Genomic DNA, 18,393 nt, shown 5'->3' with positions numbered 1-18,393 from the left:
AGCTGCTCCTGGTGTTGGGACTGGGGGACCTCGAGGGACACGAATTCATTCCCACAGAAAAGACCCTTTATCCTGCTCTCAGAACGGTTTAACAACCCATCCCACTTCTTAAGATAATAAATAACCCCTACTATTTTCATCACCATGACCCTACACACTGTAAAAGAGAAATTCCCCACCGGTGTAGAAATCATATATCAAACAGAAGGAAAGCTCAAAGCAAAGTAGGCTCAAAGCATGTAGTGTGTGCACACTCAGAAGATGACCTCCAAACCATCCTAAATATCTTAACAGAAGCTTATGGAAAGCCTGGCCTATTGCTTAACATCCAAAAAACCAAAGTGCTGTGCCAACAAGCAAGCACAAAACAACCCCCTCCCCACAGTGCCACAAATCCAACTTAATGATGTTGGCAAATATCAATAATTTTTCCTACCAAGGCAGTTATCTTTCAACAACGGCCAACAGTGATACTGAAACCCAGCATTGCCTGAGGTCTGTGAGTGCAGCTTTCTCTCGATTAAGGACTCAGACATTCACAGCAAGCAAAATGCTTGCTTACAAAACTATTGTACTACTAACTTTACTGCATGCTTGTGAAACATGGACCACTTATAAATGACATCTCCACCTCCTTGAAAGATTCCATCCACGGTGTTTCCAGAAAATTTTACATATCACTTGGGAAGACAGGCGAACAAATGTCAGTATACAGGAAGAAGCAAAGATCACCAGTGTCAAAGTAATGATTCTTCAACATCAGCTTCGTTGGACTGGTCATGTCATTCAGAGATGCTTGATTATCGTTTTCCAAAGCAACTACTGTTCCCAAATTAAGAATGGTAAGATAACGTCAGTGGACAACAAAAGTAGTTTAAAGACGCTCTCAATGCAAATTAGCACTGGGAGGGAAATAAGAGCCCCCGAAGTCTCAACACCCTTACCAACCACATATCCCATGACTGTTTGACGTATTATTTGTTGGCATCCATCTGCCTTAGTGGTGAAGTCAAACTGTTGGAAGGTTGCAGCGCCTGCCTAGACTGTAGAGTATGATGCAGTAGAGACATGTTTTGTTGTAGCTGGGGCAGATGAAGGTGATAGGATACTGCTTTAAGTGTACAGCACAGATAGGAATTGAGTGAACAACGCATCATTGGGCATCTGGTATCAATACCAAATAGGCCAAGAATTACTGCTGTTTCAATGTAGCAGGTATGCCAAGGTTTTGCAGTTCTCCTGTACTCTTCATTAGTTTAGCTTAGAAGAGAATTGGCCAGTGCTGACTGAAACCATCCATCCACCAGCACTATCTCTGCAAACACATACACACAAGTTCTGCTGTTGTCTGCACCCATCTGTCTCGAGAGACAATGGCATGTGTCTCCAGGGGTGTAGTCAAACAGCGGTGTTAGCAGCACCGGTGACCTCCCTGGGGTGCAAGCTTCTACGGCCTAGACAGCAAAACCCCTTTCTCAGCCTCACTGATGTGGCCCAAAGGAAGGCAGGGCACCAATTGGGCTGCAGCAGCTGCTGAAAGGAGCTATCCAACTATCTTAGGGACTACACTCCAGATTTGTGTAGTTACAAATGGCCTTTTCTTCCTAAAGACATTCTACAATGCAGGGGAGGTTTATGATCAGAGACTTCCTTCTCCCAGATGGGCTCCCTTCCCTTCTACAGCAGGTGCAGAAACTGCCTTATTGATCACTGGACCCACTATTGGTCTTGTCCAGTCAATTTGCCAGAGCCTGTCTTTGCATGCAAGACAAATCCCTAACACACTGATGGTTTGAGACTCATCAGCCACCCTCACCTGGTATAGCCATCCACCTAATTCCATTTCCTGGATTGTGGATGTTGTCACATGCTGATACCTTCTAGGAGCCACAGGTGAGAGCTAAATGCAGAGTGGGGACCAAAGGTGGACAAATACCCCAGAAGGTTCACAACATGTCCCCCACCACAGGTATCAACACTCCCATAACACCCCACAAAAGTTCAAGCATGTACAAATTACCCCAATCCTCTACCGCCCTGCCTTGGCCCCTAGAGTAATTACAGTACAGCCTCTCCCTCCCAATATTAATCTTGAAGAGGGTCACGCTCCACAGTCCACTTCCTGGTGTAAGTAATCCACACCAAGGCAATCAAAGCCGTCTCTCTCCTATGACCAGGCCTGTAACCTGATTGAAATAGATCTGGGTAACTCTTCCAGAAACTCTTGGAGACAAAATGCCACCACACCTGCGATATTAGAAACTGGCCAATAATTATCCAATACAATAATAAATAATAATAAATTTTATTTATATCCCGCCCTCCCCAGCCGAAGCCGGGCTCAGGGCGGCTAACAACAATAAAACAAAAGTACAACATAAACAACATGCTAAAATCATTCATTATAAAAATTAATTAATTCAAGCCACTAGCAACCATTGGGCCAGAGCTCCGCGAAGATTGCCGAGGGAGGGAGTCAGGCTGTGCCCTGGCCAAAGGCCTGGTGGAATAACTCTGTCTTGCAGGCCCTGCGGAAAGATGTCAAGTCCCGCAGGGCCCTGGTCTCTTGTGACAGAGTGTTCCACCAGATCGGAGCCACAGCCGAAAAAGCCCTGGCTCTAGTTGAGGCCAGCCTAACTTCTCTGTGGCCTGGGACCTTCAAGATGTTTTTATTTGAAGACCGTAAGTTTCTCTGTGGGGCATACCAGGAGAGGCGGTCCCGTAGGTACGAGGGTCCTAGGCCATATAGGGCTTTAAAGGTTAAAACCAGCACCTTAAACCTGATCCTGTACTCCACCGGGAGCCAGTGCAGCTGGTATAGCACCGGGTGAATGTGATCTCGCAGCGAAGACCTCGTAAGGAGTCTCGCTGCAGCATTCTGCACCCGCTGGAGTTTCTGGGTCAGTCTCAAGGGCAGCCCCACGTAGAGCGAGTTACAATAATCCAGTCTGGAGGTGACCGTCGCGTGGATCACAGTGGCTAGGTCAGGGCGAGAGAGGTAAGGACGGCCTTTTCAATAGAGGTCTTTTAACTGTCTCCCTTAGGCATGTTAGAACTTTGTTGTAAGGCGGCACTGACCATTCCCTTCACCCACCCAGCAAGTTCACCCATTGGACTTTTTGATGAGCCAGAAAGAGCAAGGATCTAGTACACATGTGGTGGCTCTCACATTTCCAAGGATTCTCTCCACATCTTTGGGCTGCACAAATTGAAATGTATCCAGTTTCAGCAAGTCTGAACTCCACCGAGTAGTGATCTGACCATGACAATGCAGCTATAGAAAATTCCTCCACTCTAAGATCACCATCATCCAATCCTTTACAGAAAACCAAATCCAGAGTGCGCCCAGATGCATGAGTAGAGCCAGAAATTATTTGGGACAGACTCATGTATCTGACAGGGGAGCCTCAGCATGAATGTTAAAAGTCCACCAGTACAAGCTGGGAGGAGACCAGCACATACCCCAAGACCTCTTTGGGGCTACAGCAACAGAATCCCTATTTTGTCCCAGTCACCCATCTTCAGATACACAAATTCAAACCCAACAAACTGGGAGAAAGGGCACCTGGTCAGGGGAGATGCAATCATGATAGACCACTGCAGCTCTGCCTCCCCACTGCACTGATCTTGTCTCCTGCTGTACAGATAATTCCAGTGGCCAAAGCTGGGAGGTTACTCACCCGCCAGTTCATCCAACCAGGTCTCTGTAATACAACCCAGGTCAGTATGCTCATCCCAGATCAAGTCTGGGATGGCTGTTGTTTTGCCATTCATGGACCTGGCATTGATCAGCAGCAATACTTGAGCTGTTGGGCCCTCTTGAGATACTGAGAACACACACTTCTGTTCAAGGCACCATCTCGTGAGGCTTTGCATAAGATAAAAGAGTACACAGAATGCCTGGCTAGGTGCTCTAATGGAGAAGTTAAGCACCTGCCCACAAACATCTATCTTCACTGCATCATGCTTCTATGCACCATGCATAGCCAGAAAGCGATTGGAAACAGCTATGTGTATCAACCCAGACTGCAGTGCATAATCAGCTGCTTTGATCATTTGGGAGTAGAAAAACTAGTGATAATACTTAGTGGCTTTTATTCAACATTTCAATTTATTTGCACACATTCTAAGATAAACAACATTTCTTCTCTATACATATTTAATCAATTTAAATAAATAAATATGAACAATTTAGATTCTAAAAACAGTGTATAACAAACAGAATGCCTTCATGAATATAGCAAGCTTTAATTCAAACCATATGAAGCACTGCACTTTTCACTCTAATTGATTTTAATGGGAGAGTTATTTTACTTAACTTGTTCCCACTGAAATTAAGGTGTAAAAGTGTTCTTGATTTTTTGGTTAAGAGCTTTTGTTTGCCTATGACTCTCATAATCTCATATATATATATATATATATATATATATATATATATATATATATATAATTAGGCATATATTATTCTGCATTAGAAAGGCTTGAGGAAGTCAAAAGGTTGGTAAATTTTAACAGCTACACTTGCTCCTTCCATTTCGTGAGATGGACAAGATTCTAGGAAACAAATTGTAATATTTCACATTTCCTACACAGAACCCATTACATCTTTCCATGGTTTGAAGGAAGAATAATGCACCTTGCCAGGGTAAATATGCAATCAGTTCTGCTTGGCTCTGTGTTTGATTGCGTCACTTAAGAGACATTCTTCAAGGGAAGTTGGAACCCAGTTCTATGCAAAAGAAAGAGCAAATGGAGAGAGTTTTGTTGGGGCTCAGTACTGCTTCATGCTTCAAGTAGCTGGATAGCCTGGATGGCCAGTTTTTAATGAAAATTGCTTTGGCTTTCCACATAGTTCTTCCTTCAATTCTCATTTCCAGTTGTAGAGTAACAGTTCCAAATGAGAACTGTTAGGAAATAACAATCAGCTGGAAGGGTGCTGGAGCACAGCTTTACTGCAGAAGGCTACTCCAAGTTGGAACCTTTGGGTTCCAATTCTGACGCATCAAATTCAGCAGGGCCAGCAGGAGCTTCAGGTTCTCTGTAAAAATAAAATAAAATATTTAAAATTAACACCTATATTTTGACCATTACATCATTTTGTTTACTTTTCCTGTCAGGAAAGAGAAAAGCAACACACAAATACATCTGCATTCTACTTCATGTTATTCATTTTTTAAAAGTAATGCAAGTAACTGTCACACTGAAGCTGTAGCAATGCTGTTGCTTCTTGAGCAGGAAAATCAATTCCAGAAGCTACAGAAAAAGATGCAATGCACTGATTGTTAGCAACTGCAGGATATTAGAAGTGAAGCAGATTATATAAACACAACGGATATAAGAGTGGGAGACTAGGGCTGGCTGATGTTGTTTTCAGCATCTCACTATATCACCAGGAAACATCACAGTTTGGTGATACACTGCGATGCTGAAACAAGCTGCACTGCCCCAGCCAGCGAGACGTATGGTGAAACTGAGGCAGTTCTCACTGCAGGAGCTGAGGCCCTTTCACCCTAGCGCCTTACAGGCTGGGGTCAATGCAGCTGGCCTCCGCTCCCTGCTTAGTTGGGGGCAGAAGGGCTCCCACCCCCCAACTGAGCGACCACCGATCCCTCAGCAGCATCGGGCTTTGCTCAGTTGCAGGATGGAAGAAGCCTCTCTTCCACCTCCCCTCAGCCGAGGGGAGGCAACCATGCGTCCCACAGCCGAGCAGTTAAAGGATCCCCCACCACGTTGCTGGCTTGCAAGAGCCAATGCTGGGCTGGGGGATCCTTTAACTGCTCAGCTGAGGGGAGCGTCAACTGCACTCCGCTGCCAAGCAGTTTCACGGAGCCCCCACCCTCACTGGATAATGTGAGCCAATGGTGGGATCAGATGCTCCATCAAACTGCTCAACTGAGGCAAGGGCAGCCACACACTCCTCAGCCGAGCAGTTTAAAGATGCAGAGGGAGGAACTATGCAGCTTGTTTCTCCCTTTGTACCATATGAGGGCAGAGGGGGATGGTGGTTTCACTCAGCGAGTGCGGCTAGCAGAGGGACTCAAGAGCGGTGGCACACACAAGCGATATACTGCTGAGTGAAGGTGACATTATGGTTCACTCCTGATATCAATATATCACCCAGGCCTAAGGGAGACACACAGCCTAACTATAGAAAAATAGTGACTCCTAACAGATTCCTCTTAGAGAGCCTGCCCTTCTCTCCACTGGGGTTGTTATTGCCTCTGAATCAAACAAAATTCTTGCCTCTGACAAAACAATAAGTATGATTTGGGTATCCAATCTGAATCCCACAAAAGTGTTAAAAGACATGTAACCAAACTGTGACAGAAATCATTGCACTGAATATTGATAACGAGTAAATAATTACTGAATTAATTCATGGAAACAGCTTAATTAGTGTTCACAAACTGTGGGAAAATATATGCGTCATATCAAAACAGTAAAATCATGCATACAAAGCTACAACAAAAATGGACAGCTCTGGATAAAAAAATAGAAAGAAAAGCCATGCAAGAGAAATGTGCAGAATAAGTTATTGTTGCAAATTGTTTGTTTAGATTACAGCACTGGCCTAGATTACTATGTCTGAAAGCAAAAATCACAGACCGCAAGTACACATTTGTAAAAGAGACAATAATGTTTTATAACTTTATTTAATAGTAGATTTCAAGATTTTCAGGGCCAGAATAGTCATTGTGAAGTCAGCATTGGGATAGACAGCTGATGTAAACTGAGAAATACCATTTCTGTCACATCTGAACACCAATGCTGGAAATGGGATAAAATACTGACTAGCCGTTCTAGAATAATTACTTTGCTTTAGTTAGCTTTTATTCTGTTCTAGCAGATTAGTGCAACTGTTCAACAAAAAATGTGCAAGCCCTTTCTGAACACTAAGCACATGTATGCGGAAAGTGTGAGCAAAGTAGAAGTCAAGAAGCATACGGAAGCTCACTCAGCAACCAAGAAGGCTACAGAGAATCAGGGACAGCTTCTCTTGGGCTGACTCACTCAGTTTTCACAGAAGATCGGTATTTCCAAAATACAGCAACTAGAGCAAGCACAACTAAAACAGCCAGGATACATCCTTGAAGGGAAAAAAGAGAATGATATACCGTAGTACTAATTAATAAGACAAAGTAATTATTTTTCTGTTGAGGAAAAGCAATAGTATCAATAGAAGTCACAAGACAGGTTGTTACCTTGCAATGCTCTATTGACATTAAAGTCACTCAAGTGGACAGGTTCATGCGCTACTGGGTACTGTAGGTCTCTAGACACATACGTACCTCACGCAGCAAATCCACTGTACATCTGTAGTCACCCCCTTTGGGGGCAGATGTGCCGTTGTCCTCAGAGATTGATTGCAGCAACGAGTTCTTCCTCCCCCTAACAGATGTCAACTCTGCAGACTGAGTGGCCCTAATGACAGTCAAAGAGCAACTCTCCAACCCAAGCAGTGTGTGAAGCTGAAGCAGAGTCACCAGGTTGCCCCAAGACTGAGGGGGCCCAGCATGTGTGTGATGTCACACGTATCGCGTGCCATGCATGTGTAGCGGAGGAGACCAAGCACTCTGAAGGAGCTGGCCATTAGCCCTGCGATGCGTCTCACACACACAGCCACCTCAACACTAGGCCCCCTGGAGTTGGCATGCTTGAGCTCAAGACACCCTTACTCTTGAGGATTTTTTAAAGCACCAGTAACACCCAGGTGCAAGAACATTAAAAGTCACAGCATGGGGGAAGTCTGGGCTGAATTTAGAGACAGCTATGTACATTACAGGAGCAAAGATAGTGGAGGAAGCAGAGCTGGCCTCACCAAATAAATAAATAAACAGCAGATCTTGGAGAAAAGTTTGCACCCTAAGCATATTTGAAAAAGAATGAACATCACAAGGCATGAAAAGTACAATAGCAGCGATTGTACACTGAAGTAACTTGCTTTGTAATTACTTACCAACAATAATTGCGGTGTTGTCAGATTCTAGAAAAGAAGTAAATAAAAAGTGAGCTAAAATTTGAAGTGATGTACCGTAATTGTTACAGATCATAGCGTGCTCTCTCTCTTTCTATGCATGTATGCATTTGTGTGTGTCACACACTGAATAAAATATAGTACAACTAATAACTGGAGTTAATCTACTCCAGTACACAACGGAAGACTGAATTTCACTGGAACCAAGAAATGGGTTTCCCACTTTTAAAAATTTCACATATAGTGGTACCTCGTTTTGAGTCTGCCTCGTCGAGCGTCCGTTTCGTCAAACGTCCGCGGCAAACCCGGAAGTACTGGAACGGGTTACTTCCGGGTTTGCAACTCACACATTCACAGAAGTACTAAATTGTGCATGCACAGAAGTGCAAGCGCTCCCTGTGTGTGTGCAGAGTGGCACTTTGTCATGCGTACTTTTTGTCTAGCATCCGGGACTCCGGAACAGATCCCTGTCATAAAATAAGGTACAACTGTACATTCCAAATTTGTTCCTCTAAATCACTTACTTTAGTGATTCAAATCATCCCAAAGCAGTTTATGGAAATGTTAGAAACATATCAAGTAATGTAAGTATTAAAATATACATTTATAAAATCAACAGCAAACAATAAACAATGTCAGAGATATACACAGAATCTGAAATAGAGTAATATCTAGTCAGGAAAGCCTACACATACAAATGTATCTTTAAGTGTCTTACAGCCATAAAACAATTGTAAAATATATTCAAAATCAGTAGATAAAGTTAATATAGCAACACAGCTGAATCACCTCCCAAGCAAAGGCCAAGTGAATAGGCAAGCTTTAAGCAAGTGCCTAAATGACAAGAAAGCTGGAGCCTGCCTGATGTTCACTTGAAGCAGAATCGAAAGGGCAGGCGCTGCCACACTAAAGTCCCTGGTCTTACTGGACGTAAGATGAACCTCAGGAGGACATGGCACTACTGAGAGTGCATCTCCTGAGGGTCAAAATGTCCAGGCAGTAGTATACAAGAAAAGGGTTTTCCTGGTTCCACATTGTTCAGGGCTGTACATGCCAATAACAAGACTTTAAACCTGGCGCAGCAGCATATTGGCAGTCAGTGCAGCTTTCAGCACAGATGTTAGGTACTATCCATGGGCACCTCCTTCAGCAGCTTTATAGCAGCATTCTTTACTAGCTACAGGTTCTAAACCCAATATTAAAGAGACATTGTGCATACCTTTGTAAACCAAGAAAACCTTATTAAAATATTTAAAAAGGAAACACCATACAGAACATGTTGCCTGTACTACCATACTAAATTACCCAAGTACTGTATCCAACACACCAGCTGAAGTCAAGAGAAGGGCACTCCTAGCCACTGAACCCATTTGGCCCCCTGGTTACACAAATAGCACCCCTATAGCACCCCAAGCTCCATACCTGCTTCTTTAGAGGGAGTCCAACCCCATTCAGAACAAGCAACTGAACTGTTTCCCAGTCTCAGGATCTGTTCACCTGCAGACTTGCCATCTTACCAGGTTTCATGCTCAGTTTATTAGCCATCATCGAGTCCACCACTGTGCCAGGCACTGGGGATAAAATCATGCCCCATGAAACTCCACAGGTGCCAGGGGGCTGAAGGGTACTTCCCCAGTGCTACTCTTTGGAACAGGCCTGGGAGATAGGATTGGAGCCACTGTAAAACTGTGCCCCATACCCATCCTATGGAACCAATCCAGGAGGATATCAAGTTTGATGGTATCAAACACAATCTTTTTCTTTTTTTTAAAGTTTTCAGTTACATCATTTCAATTACATCATTTTCTATTTTTATACAGTAGTCCTGTTACCAGCACTCCAAGACAGTTCTTTTTACTTCTTGTTTAACTGCATATACATAAATTCCTTTACCTCATTATCCACACACTCCTATCTTTTATGCTGTCAACTGTTGGTCACAAAGTATCCTCTACCTGAAGAGTTCTGCTGGTTGGTGGCTTGAGTTTGCAGTACATGCAGAAAGTAGGCACAATTATGTGTGGTTACCTGTGCTCAGGAGGACTTGGAGTGAAATTTATCCCCAGTTATTTGCAGTCCTGTTTCCTAGTCCACAAGTCCCCACAGTACCAGGGAGCGCCATAGCATTGTTCGGAACACTCCGAAGAGATTGTGTCTACAGCCCCTTGCCATCCAAGGAGTTGCTCACACAGGTATAACATTTGCACAACAGGATACTTCACTCAGTGCTCTTGCTGTTGTGTTCCACACTAGTTGCCACTTCCAGAGCAATCCCAAGGGCAAGCCCACACAAAGCATATGACAGCACTCCAGATGTGAGGTTGCCAGTGTGCGATCCACAGAGGTAAGATCCTGTCCATTTAAGAGCATAGTTGGGGCACTAGCCAAAACTAGTGAAAGGTGCTGCTAGCAACCAAAGGGTTTTTCTTCTAATGATAATGATAATGCCAAAAGGAGTACTCATTGTCTGGAGGCAGTGATGGGTTGGATGAGGGCAAACTACCTGAAGTTGAATCCAGGAATGACTGAGATGTGATACCAGGTCCAGGATTTTCTTAATGGGGTTGCATTACCAGCTTATGCAGAGATGGATTCACCAGGCCCTGAACATACTCTATTGTACCCTTCAGCTAGCTCAAATAAACCATAATGAGCAAGGGTTGAGAAATCAGGTTGTGAGTTGGACAGCTACAAGTAGTATCTGGTCCATGTCCTCAGGCCACAAAAATAAAACTGGTCCCATAAAACTGGGTTAAGACTGGGCACTGATCACCTCATTTGGTACTTCAGTAATAGTAGCATTCAAGGCAGCAAAAATACAGATGGCTTTCTTCTCAAAATGCTTTGCAAATTTGTCTCAGCCGTTCTCCAACTGCAATATATGACAGTTATTCCTACAACACTCCAAAATGCTCTGAACAATTATTAAAGGATGCCATGGAAACAGCGAAAAAAGCCTTTGTAGCTTTCACTGCCATACACTTCAACATGTGTCTGGTTAACTTCATATGGAGCCTTACATCTCTTGCACTTCAGCCTGCTTCAGTGTTGCAAGTACTGCAGAAAACCAGGGAGCAAAGTGGGCTCAACAGTGCCAGAAAAGGCATACAGGGGCAATCATGTCAAATGCCCGCTGCATCTTCCTATTCCAATGTGAGATTAAGGTCTCAGGAGGACTGTTGGCTGCCTACTACAAAATGCCCCAGAGGAATCCATCAAATTCCATTAAGTCTCAGGGGGGCAGATCAGATTAATGAGTCCTCCCCAATGCAGAGGAAGGGTACTCATAAGACAGATAAATACATAATAATGAATATTTATATATGGGAGGTCCCAGGTTCACTGCCCAGCATTTCCAGGTAGCGCCCAGGATGTCCGCTGTCTGAAAACCTGGAGACTTGCTACCAGTCTGAGTTGACAATACTTAGCAAGCTACCAACTGTTTGGGTGGAAGGCAACTTCCCATTCTCAGCTCAAAACCATTTCCTGTTTTTAAAAAGCTGCCATATTCATTAAAAGTGCAATACCAAATCTAAAAACAAGCTTATAAATTTGCTGTCACTACCACTTTTCAACTGTACCTATATCGTCTGGAGGAAGTGTTGTCTGTGAACCTGGTCCTATAAAAAAAGAGGGGGTTGTTATTTTTATATTTATTTATGTCATGCGTTTCCCCCCAGACAGGGAGTCTAGGCAACTTACAGATAAAATAGTAGCAGCTAAAAAAAGTCATGTAAAAACAATTAACACTAATATAACTGTCTCAGAGAGAGAGAGAGAGAGAGTGCTATTGAAATAGAGATATGTAATAATAAAAAAATCACAGCACCAGCCCCACCAGTTCATAAAACATTGCACTGTAATTTATGAAAAGCAGTTTAGAAAATTTTAAAAGAAAGCAAAGAAAACTGGAAAGCTTGCTTGAATTACTTATACAGTAAAAGACATGTCTTAGTACAAAGAGTAGCATTCCATAAGTTACACAATTCACAGAAAGCCAGGCAGAGCTAAAGGACTCTCTAGCATCTAAAACAGCAAAAAGCCCTACAAATAGGAAAGTAGTAAGAATAAGCAAATGAAGAAAAAGAAGAAAAAGAAGAAAAAGAAAAGAGAATAAAGACCAGACCCTCTATCACAATTACATTTTAAGGGTCATTTCATATCAAGTGATCCAACTTTTTTACCTCATGTCATCCAATTTGCTTCATATTTTGTACACTTATTGAATAATCAAAACTAAGTTTAAATCTTTTTTAAAATCTCATCTTATTTTTGAGTTATGAGGGTTTGAAATTTCAATAAATAGACAATTTTGGCCTTGCTGAATAGCTGAACAGCGTGACAGTTCGAAAACAAAAACAGAATGTGGGATCGGGCAAAGGAAATGGAATGCACTGACTGGCGGAAATAGCTTGCTAAATTCTGAATAGGCACAGTTCAGAAGGAAGGCCACACACCACAACATTCTGTTACAGGTTGCTCTTATGGTGTATAATTCCAGTGTCTCAAAACTACTACAGCACTACCATGTACCCAAGTATCCTCATGATATTCTTCTAATAAAATCAATCCTCTCTCTGCTGACGTATCTCTATAAATATTGACAAGAGTCCATTTCCTCCACTGGTTCTATCCATAAACTCAATTCTTGCTCCCTCCCCCCTTCTTGAAATGCATCCACCAATAACACTGAAAAGCAATTGTTTACCTGGTCCGGGGTCTACAGCGCCCTCTCCTCCGTCTTCAGTAGTTGGTGGTTTTGGAGCACCTGTGTAAAGAGATTTTGAAGTGCTGACTACAACTGCCCTTACTCCTTCTCTCAAAATTAAGAACCGGGGAAAGTCCATATAAGGTGCCACATGGTCTCAGGACACTGTCTTTGGACTCAGCTTTAGGAAGTTAAAATAGTTTTTTAAATGACAAATAAATTGCTGCTGTTATTTATATTTTGAATTTTTTGATAGTCCAACTTTATTTCAACATCTGATTTTATCTGTATTTTCTCTCTAATACTATATTGGATTTGTCCATCATCCAGCTGGTGACTGAGTGCACGTGGGCAGTCAAGGATGACCATTACTGCTGCCGCCACTAGCAGTGTGGATGCAGGAGACGGGACAGAATGAAGGAGAGAAAACTCTGAGTAGGCTGGTGGAGTGAGCAAAGCCAGCAAGTGGCCCAAAGAAGAAATCACTGCCATGCCCACATTGCTGCCACCACCAAAAGAAGGAAGACTGCACTTCAAAACTGCAGGCTTTCTTTTGTGGGTCAATATGGCAGGGGGTGGGGATGAAGGAGAAAAACAATATGGCAGGCGGCCCCAGCAGGAACAATGAGTGAGTCACTGGCCCGGGCAAGTGGAGCAGGTGGTGAAAGGGCGAAATCACTAACCAATATCATGGGTTGTTACTGGAGGAGGAGGAGTGAGATCCACCAGATGCAGTGATCCCCTCTCCTTACTCCTCCCCCTTCTTGGTAAGTGGCTGTGACCCAAGAAGTCAGGAAAACAACAGAGCCCCATCCATGCTGCCACCAAGAGGTTTCATTATGAAATCTTATATATCCTATTAGCATACATGGAGTAAGATAATCCTGACTTAAATCTGAGATATTAAAGTCACATTTTTTAACTCACCTGGGGTAACAGTTGTGTTTCCGGGTTTGATGGTGGGGACAGTTGGTGTGGTAGCTGGCAGAAAAGAGAGCAAAGAAATAAGGATTCTGCAACACAATAGCTCTGACATTTATTTATGAATTTATACCTTGTGCTTCCTCCCAAGGAACCCATTTAAGTGTCGTAAGATACTTACCCTTAACACATTCTGGAGCACGAGGTTGCCAGGCATTGTCAGCCCCACATTTACTACTGCTACTCCCCACCAGAGTGTATGCAGGATCACATACAAACTTTACACAACTGTTATACTGTATGTGTTCACGGGCTGGACCACAGTCACTCTTCCTTTTTTTATTTCAGTTCTAAACAAAGCCAAGGGACGCGGGTGGCGCTTTGGTCTAAATCACTGAGCCTCTTGGGCTTGCTGATCAGAAGTTTGGCGGTTCGAATCCCTGCAACGGGTTGAGCTCCCGTTGCTCGGTCCTAGCTCCTGCCAACCTAACAGTTTGAAAGCATGCCAAAAGGTGCAAGTAGATAAATAGGTACCGCTCCAGCAGGAAGGTAAATGGTGTTTCCATGCGCTGCTCTGGTTTCGGTGTTCCGTTGCACCAGAAGCGGCTTAGTCATGCTAGCCACATGACCCGGAAAAACTGTCTGCAGACAAACACCAGCTCCCTCAGCCTGTAAAGTGAGATGAGCGCCGCAACCCCAGAGTCATCTGCAACTGGACTTAACTGTCAGGGGTCCTTTACCTTTATAAACAAAGCCAAGTAGGTCCAAAATAAGGGGTACAACTCACCCCTTCTTACAGCCTAGAGTTATTTCATCACCTAGCTGCAAGTCCTTTGATTTTACGATTCTGCCATTCTCTAAACTTATTGTAGGACATCGCCTTCCTAACAGGAAAGTCAGAACAAGCATTAGCACATGCAGCCTTCAAACTTTAAAATGAAAAGAATCGGACACCAAGGCCATTTCCGGCCCTTTTTGAGCATTCATCCTGATTTGTTTGGGGAGAGGCTATATGACACTGTATCAAAGATAATTTCCTATCACGTTCTTTACTGCAAAATGTCCAAGTTGTTTTGTTTTAATCATTTGGTGTACAATATATAAAATTTACATACATATATAGAAAGATTTACTTTGGAGAGATTTAGCCAAGGTTCTACAAAACATAAGGGGGAAAACCATAAGACAAAAGAGTGCATAGGACACAGCTGCCTACCATTACATGTAATTCTATTTTTAAAAAATAATATTTATTATTTTTTCCATTTTAACAATCCAATAAAAACCACATTAAAACATTCCAAATTATAATACAATCAAAAAAACCAAATATTCAATGCCAAATTATATCTTTTGGGTGGCTTCCCATGCTCTGAAGTTCAGGGGGTGATGATCTAATCTCATACTGCATTTCTTAATTAGTCCAAATAGTCCAAATAAAACATTTCCAATGTTGATCTTTTTTTTTTTATTATTAACAGCCTCCAAATTAGTTTAGCAAGTGGATTAGTCTATTGTAGTTCTATGTGAATTCTTTATTTTCCTGTTATAATCAAAAGTCCTCAGCTACTCACTTTCGGTTTCTTCACACAACAGCAAATCTCAGCGCATCACATCCAAGACAAAGGGAGGTCTAGCCTTCCACCATTAACACCGGTCAGATATCCGGAATTCCCTTCCGTGATCTCGTTCCAGCTGCTAACAAGCTGATGCCTCAGCAAAACACCATAACTCCCATCAATAATTCTTTTTATCATTCCATTGAGGATTGTTGCCAGAATCAAAGTCAAAATTTCACAGTCAATTTTGTGGTTAAACCATGACGATGACAATAACAAGATATTCTTTCAATCCCGCTTGCATTTCAAACATCAGTCTTTCAGGAGAGATTTGCCGAATAAAACAGCAAATGTAAAGTACCGGTATATCAAAAGAAGATAATGGAGGCTCACCTCCCTCAGTCTCTGAATTAGTTTAGCAAGTGGGTTAGTCCATTGTGCTTCTGTGCGAAATATTTTTAATTTTCTTCTCTTTATTTTCCTGTTGTAATCCAAAATCCTCAACAAAGCAACTTTGAATTTCTGCACACAAAGGCAAATCTCAGTGCGTCACATCTAAGACAAAGGGAGATCTAGCCTTCTACCATTAGCGTGGAAAAGATGAAGGAAAAAAAAGACATTTTGCTTGAGAATCGTATGTTTCATATGACATCTATGATGGTTACATTACTCTTCTTTGAGCTGTGTTAGAAACCCAGAAGTGATGAAGAACAAAACTGCATCTCTATCCTTGATTATTATTTTTTTAATCACACTTTGCAAAAAACAAAAACAAAACAGCAGCTATTCTTTAAGGTATAATTGGTGAAGTACCTACTGAACAGGGGAAAAAAAACTATTTATGTATGCTACCACAGCTGCCCAAATGATCGTTGCCCAAAAATGGAAGGAAGGAACATATGGATGGAACTATCACACAATATTATTATTTGTGATGTAACCAGTTCAAAACTGTCTGAATCACTATAAATTTTGAATAAATGTGAGCTCTGTGCAAAGGATGCAAGGAGGGAACAGGTCCAATTAATGGTGGCTATCTTAAATAAATGGGACTTAAAATAGCAGAGTAAGTAAGAGAGCATTCCCAGAAAGATGACATTGTAGAAGAGCTTTCTTTGGAAGAATACCATTTTTAAGGACAGTTGTACCTGTTTGCTTAAATGCACCCGAGTAAGGCTGGAAGGTGATCCAACATCCCATGTTATCAAGAGGCAGACCCAAAGTACAAAAATCATAGGAACAGGCAATTTTGGGGCAAAAACCTTGGAAAATGAAGGAGCACTGGCCAGTTCTATCCATTCCTCTGTTTGAGCGGACTGGCCATCTAGTTATAGCAACTACTTTTTATAACTATATCCCCGCAGAGCCTGTTTTGAATGTGTTGTATTTTGGGGGGATCTTGAGTAGATGAAACTAATGTATAATTTTGCAGATTCATATGAAGTCCATGTTTTCTTCCTCCAATCCTGGGTTGTATTTCATGACAAATCCCCAACAAATATCCTAGCTCATTTGAAACCTTGCTGGTGACCTTTTGGTTGGCCCTAACAAATGTATATTTTGCCATATTACGGCCTTCAGCTTTTCAAGAATTAAAGTATAATCCTCATATCTGAAGATAGGTGGTATATACAACAACCACATTTACCCTCAGTGCTGCACACTTTACTCTTTTAGGAAGTTTTGAAGGTAACAAGAAAAGGACACCCTTAACTTTTAGTGAATTTTGATGCCCTAAATTTACACGTTTTGAAGTAACTGGCCTCTCAGTCCATACACAGAAAGTGGCTTTCTTGCACTTATGCTCTCCAAAACAACACAAGAGGCCGGCAGCTCATCTGATGATAGATAATGCCAGCAGCCGCCAAATTTGACCCGCCAGCTGTTTTGGGACTACAATTCCCATCATGCCTGACCCCTGGTCCAGTTAGCTAGGATTGATGGGAGTTGTAGTCCCCCAAAAAGAGTTGGAGGCCCAAGTTTGGCCATCACTGCCCTACACTGAGTGGTGGGAGGAGTTGGACTTCTCCCCATCCCTGAGAAAGCCTTGCTTAGCCCTCAGACAACATTTAAGGTGCCAGATTTTCCGTCTTTTAGGCAAGGCAAGGCATGACCGAAAGGCATTCCAACCTCACACCCCGCCTCACCTCGAACTCTGGACGAGAGAAACAGCAGCAGGAGCAGGAGCGGCGGCGGCGACAAAGAAGGCCCGCCAAAGGAGCAGGTGAGAGGGGCCATCGCAGCAGCACAAAAAGGAGAGCCCTTTGGGGCAAGTCAGAAAAAACAGAAAGCACCACAACGGAAAGGCAACGCGACGTGGCGGGCCCGGGAAGCAACTCGAGGGGAAGGGAGCGGCGGCGCTTTTTTCAGACAAGGGGCGTGAGCACTAGTGGTTTGAGCTCAGGAGCTCCAGGAGGAGGGTGAAGAGAGGGAGCCGTCTCCGCCGTTATCGGTTCCCGGCCTTAACGTCCCAGAGCCGCGCGCATGCCGGTTGGAGGTGGCGGCAAGGGCGCGCGCTCAGGATTGGCGGGTGGGAAACGGGGGGAGAAGAGCCACGTGCTGCCGGGTCTGCTCTCTGCACCGCCCGAGGGGAGAGATCGCGGGATCTGCGCATGGCAAGACCCCTTTCGCCCACTTTGATGTGGAAAGTAGAGCAATCCGTTTGGCTCCAGCTGAGCTGCAGCAGCTGCCGAAAGGAGCCATCCAACCATCTTTGGGACTCTATTCTGAATTTGTGTAGGGTTACAAAAGGCCTTTTCTTCTCCCAGAGAGATCTTACATGGCAGCGGGAGAGTTAGAATCAGAGAATTAATCATCCTAGATGGGCTACCTACCCAGGTTCCTTCTACAACACGTGGAGAAACACGTGGAGTGGACCACTATTAGTCTTGTCCACTCAATCTGCTAGAGCCTGTCTTCGGATGCAGGGCAAGTCCCTAACCACCTGGTTTCGCCAGCTAGCTGAAACCATTTCCTGGTGTGTAGATGTCATATGCTGATAGCTTCTAGGAACCACAGATGAAAGCTGAGTGCAGAGTGGGAACCAAAGGTAGACAAATATCCCAGAAGGTGCACAACATGTCCCCCACCACAGGTACACGTGGTAGCTCTCACAGTTCCAAGGATCCTGTGTACGTCTCTAGGCTGTACAAATTGAAATGTATCCAGTTTCAGCGAGTCTGAACTCCGTAAAGTAGTGATCCAACCATGACAATGGAGCTATAGAATGT

The 18,393-nt window shown here is 43.3% G+C and overlaps 1 protein-coding gene across 2 annotated transcripts; it reads right to left on the bottom strand.

Annotated features, from left to right (window-relative positions):
* Positions 1–4,469: 4,469 nt before the first annotated feature.
* LOC144327821 (uncharacterized) lies at positions 4,470–17,753 on the bottom strand. Of its 2 annotated transcripts, XM_077929041.1 has the most exons (7): positions 17,311–17,750; positions 13,611–13,664; positions 12,684–12,743; positions 11,557–11,595; positions 7,958–7,984; positions 7,012–7,087; positions 4,470–5,038 (listed from the first exon to the last, which is right to left on the bottom strand). In XM_077929041.1, the coding sequence occupies exons 1-7, from the start codon at positions 17,399–17,401 to the stop codon at positions 4,963–4,965; spliced, it is 423 nt and encodes a 140-aa protein (XP_077785167.1). In that variant the 5' UTR covers positions 17,402–17,750; the 3' UTR covers positions 4,470–4,962. The 2 variants fall into 2 exon arrangements, with proteins under 2 accessions (XP_077785167.1, XP_077785168.1); XM_077929042.1 differs by lacking the exon at positions 7,012–7,087 and having other exon boundaries at positions 17,311–17,753.
* Between the last annotated feature and the right edge of the window lie 640 nt (positions 17,754–18,393).

The sequence above is a fragment of the Podarcis muralis genome, chromosome 5 (assembly GCF_964188315.1).
Source record: "Podarcis muralis chromosome 5, rPodMur119.hap1.1, whole genome shotgun sequence".
In the NCBI taxonomy this organism is placed as follows: domain Eukaryota; kingdom Metazoa; phylum Chordata; class Lepidosauria; order Squamata; family Lacertidae; genus Podarcis; species Podarcis muralis.
This window is presented reverse-complemented; position numbering and strand designations above follow the sequence as displayed.

Bases quoted from the DNA above. Each gene is read 5' to 3' on its own strand.
- LOC144327821 (XM_077929041.1), bottom strand. From the start codon at position 17,401: ATGGCCCCTCTCACCTGCTCCTTTGGCGGGCCTTCTTTGTCGCCGCCG. The intron at 11,596-12,683 runs GTAAACAATTGC...CTTTTTTTATAG, and splicing joins CGCTGTAGACCCCGGACCAG to GACCAGGTTCACAGACAACA. The intron at 5,039-7,011 runs GTGAGTCAGCCC...TTATTTTTACAG, and splicing joins CGATCTTCTGTGAAAACTGA to AGAACCTGAAGCTCCTGCTG.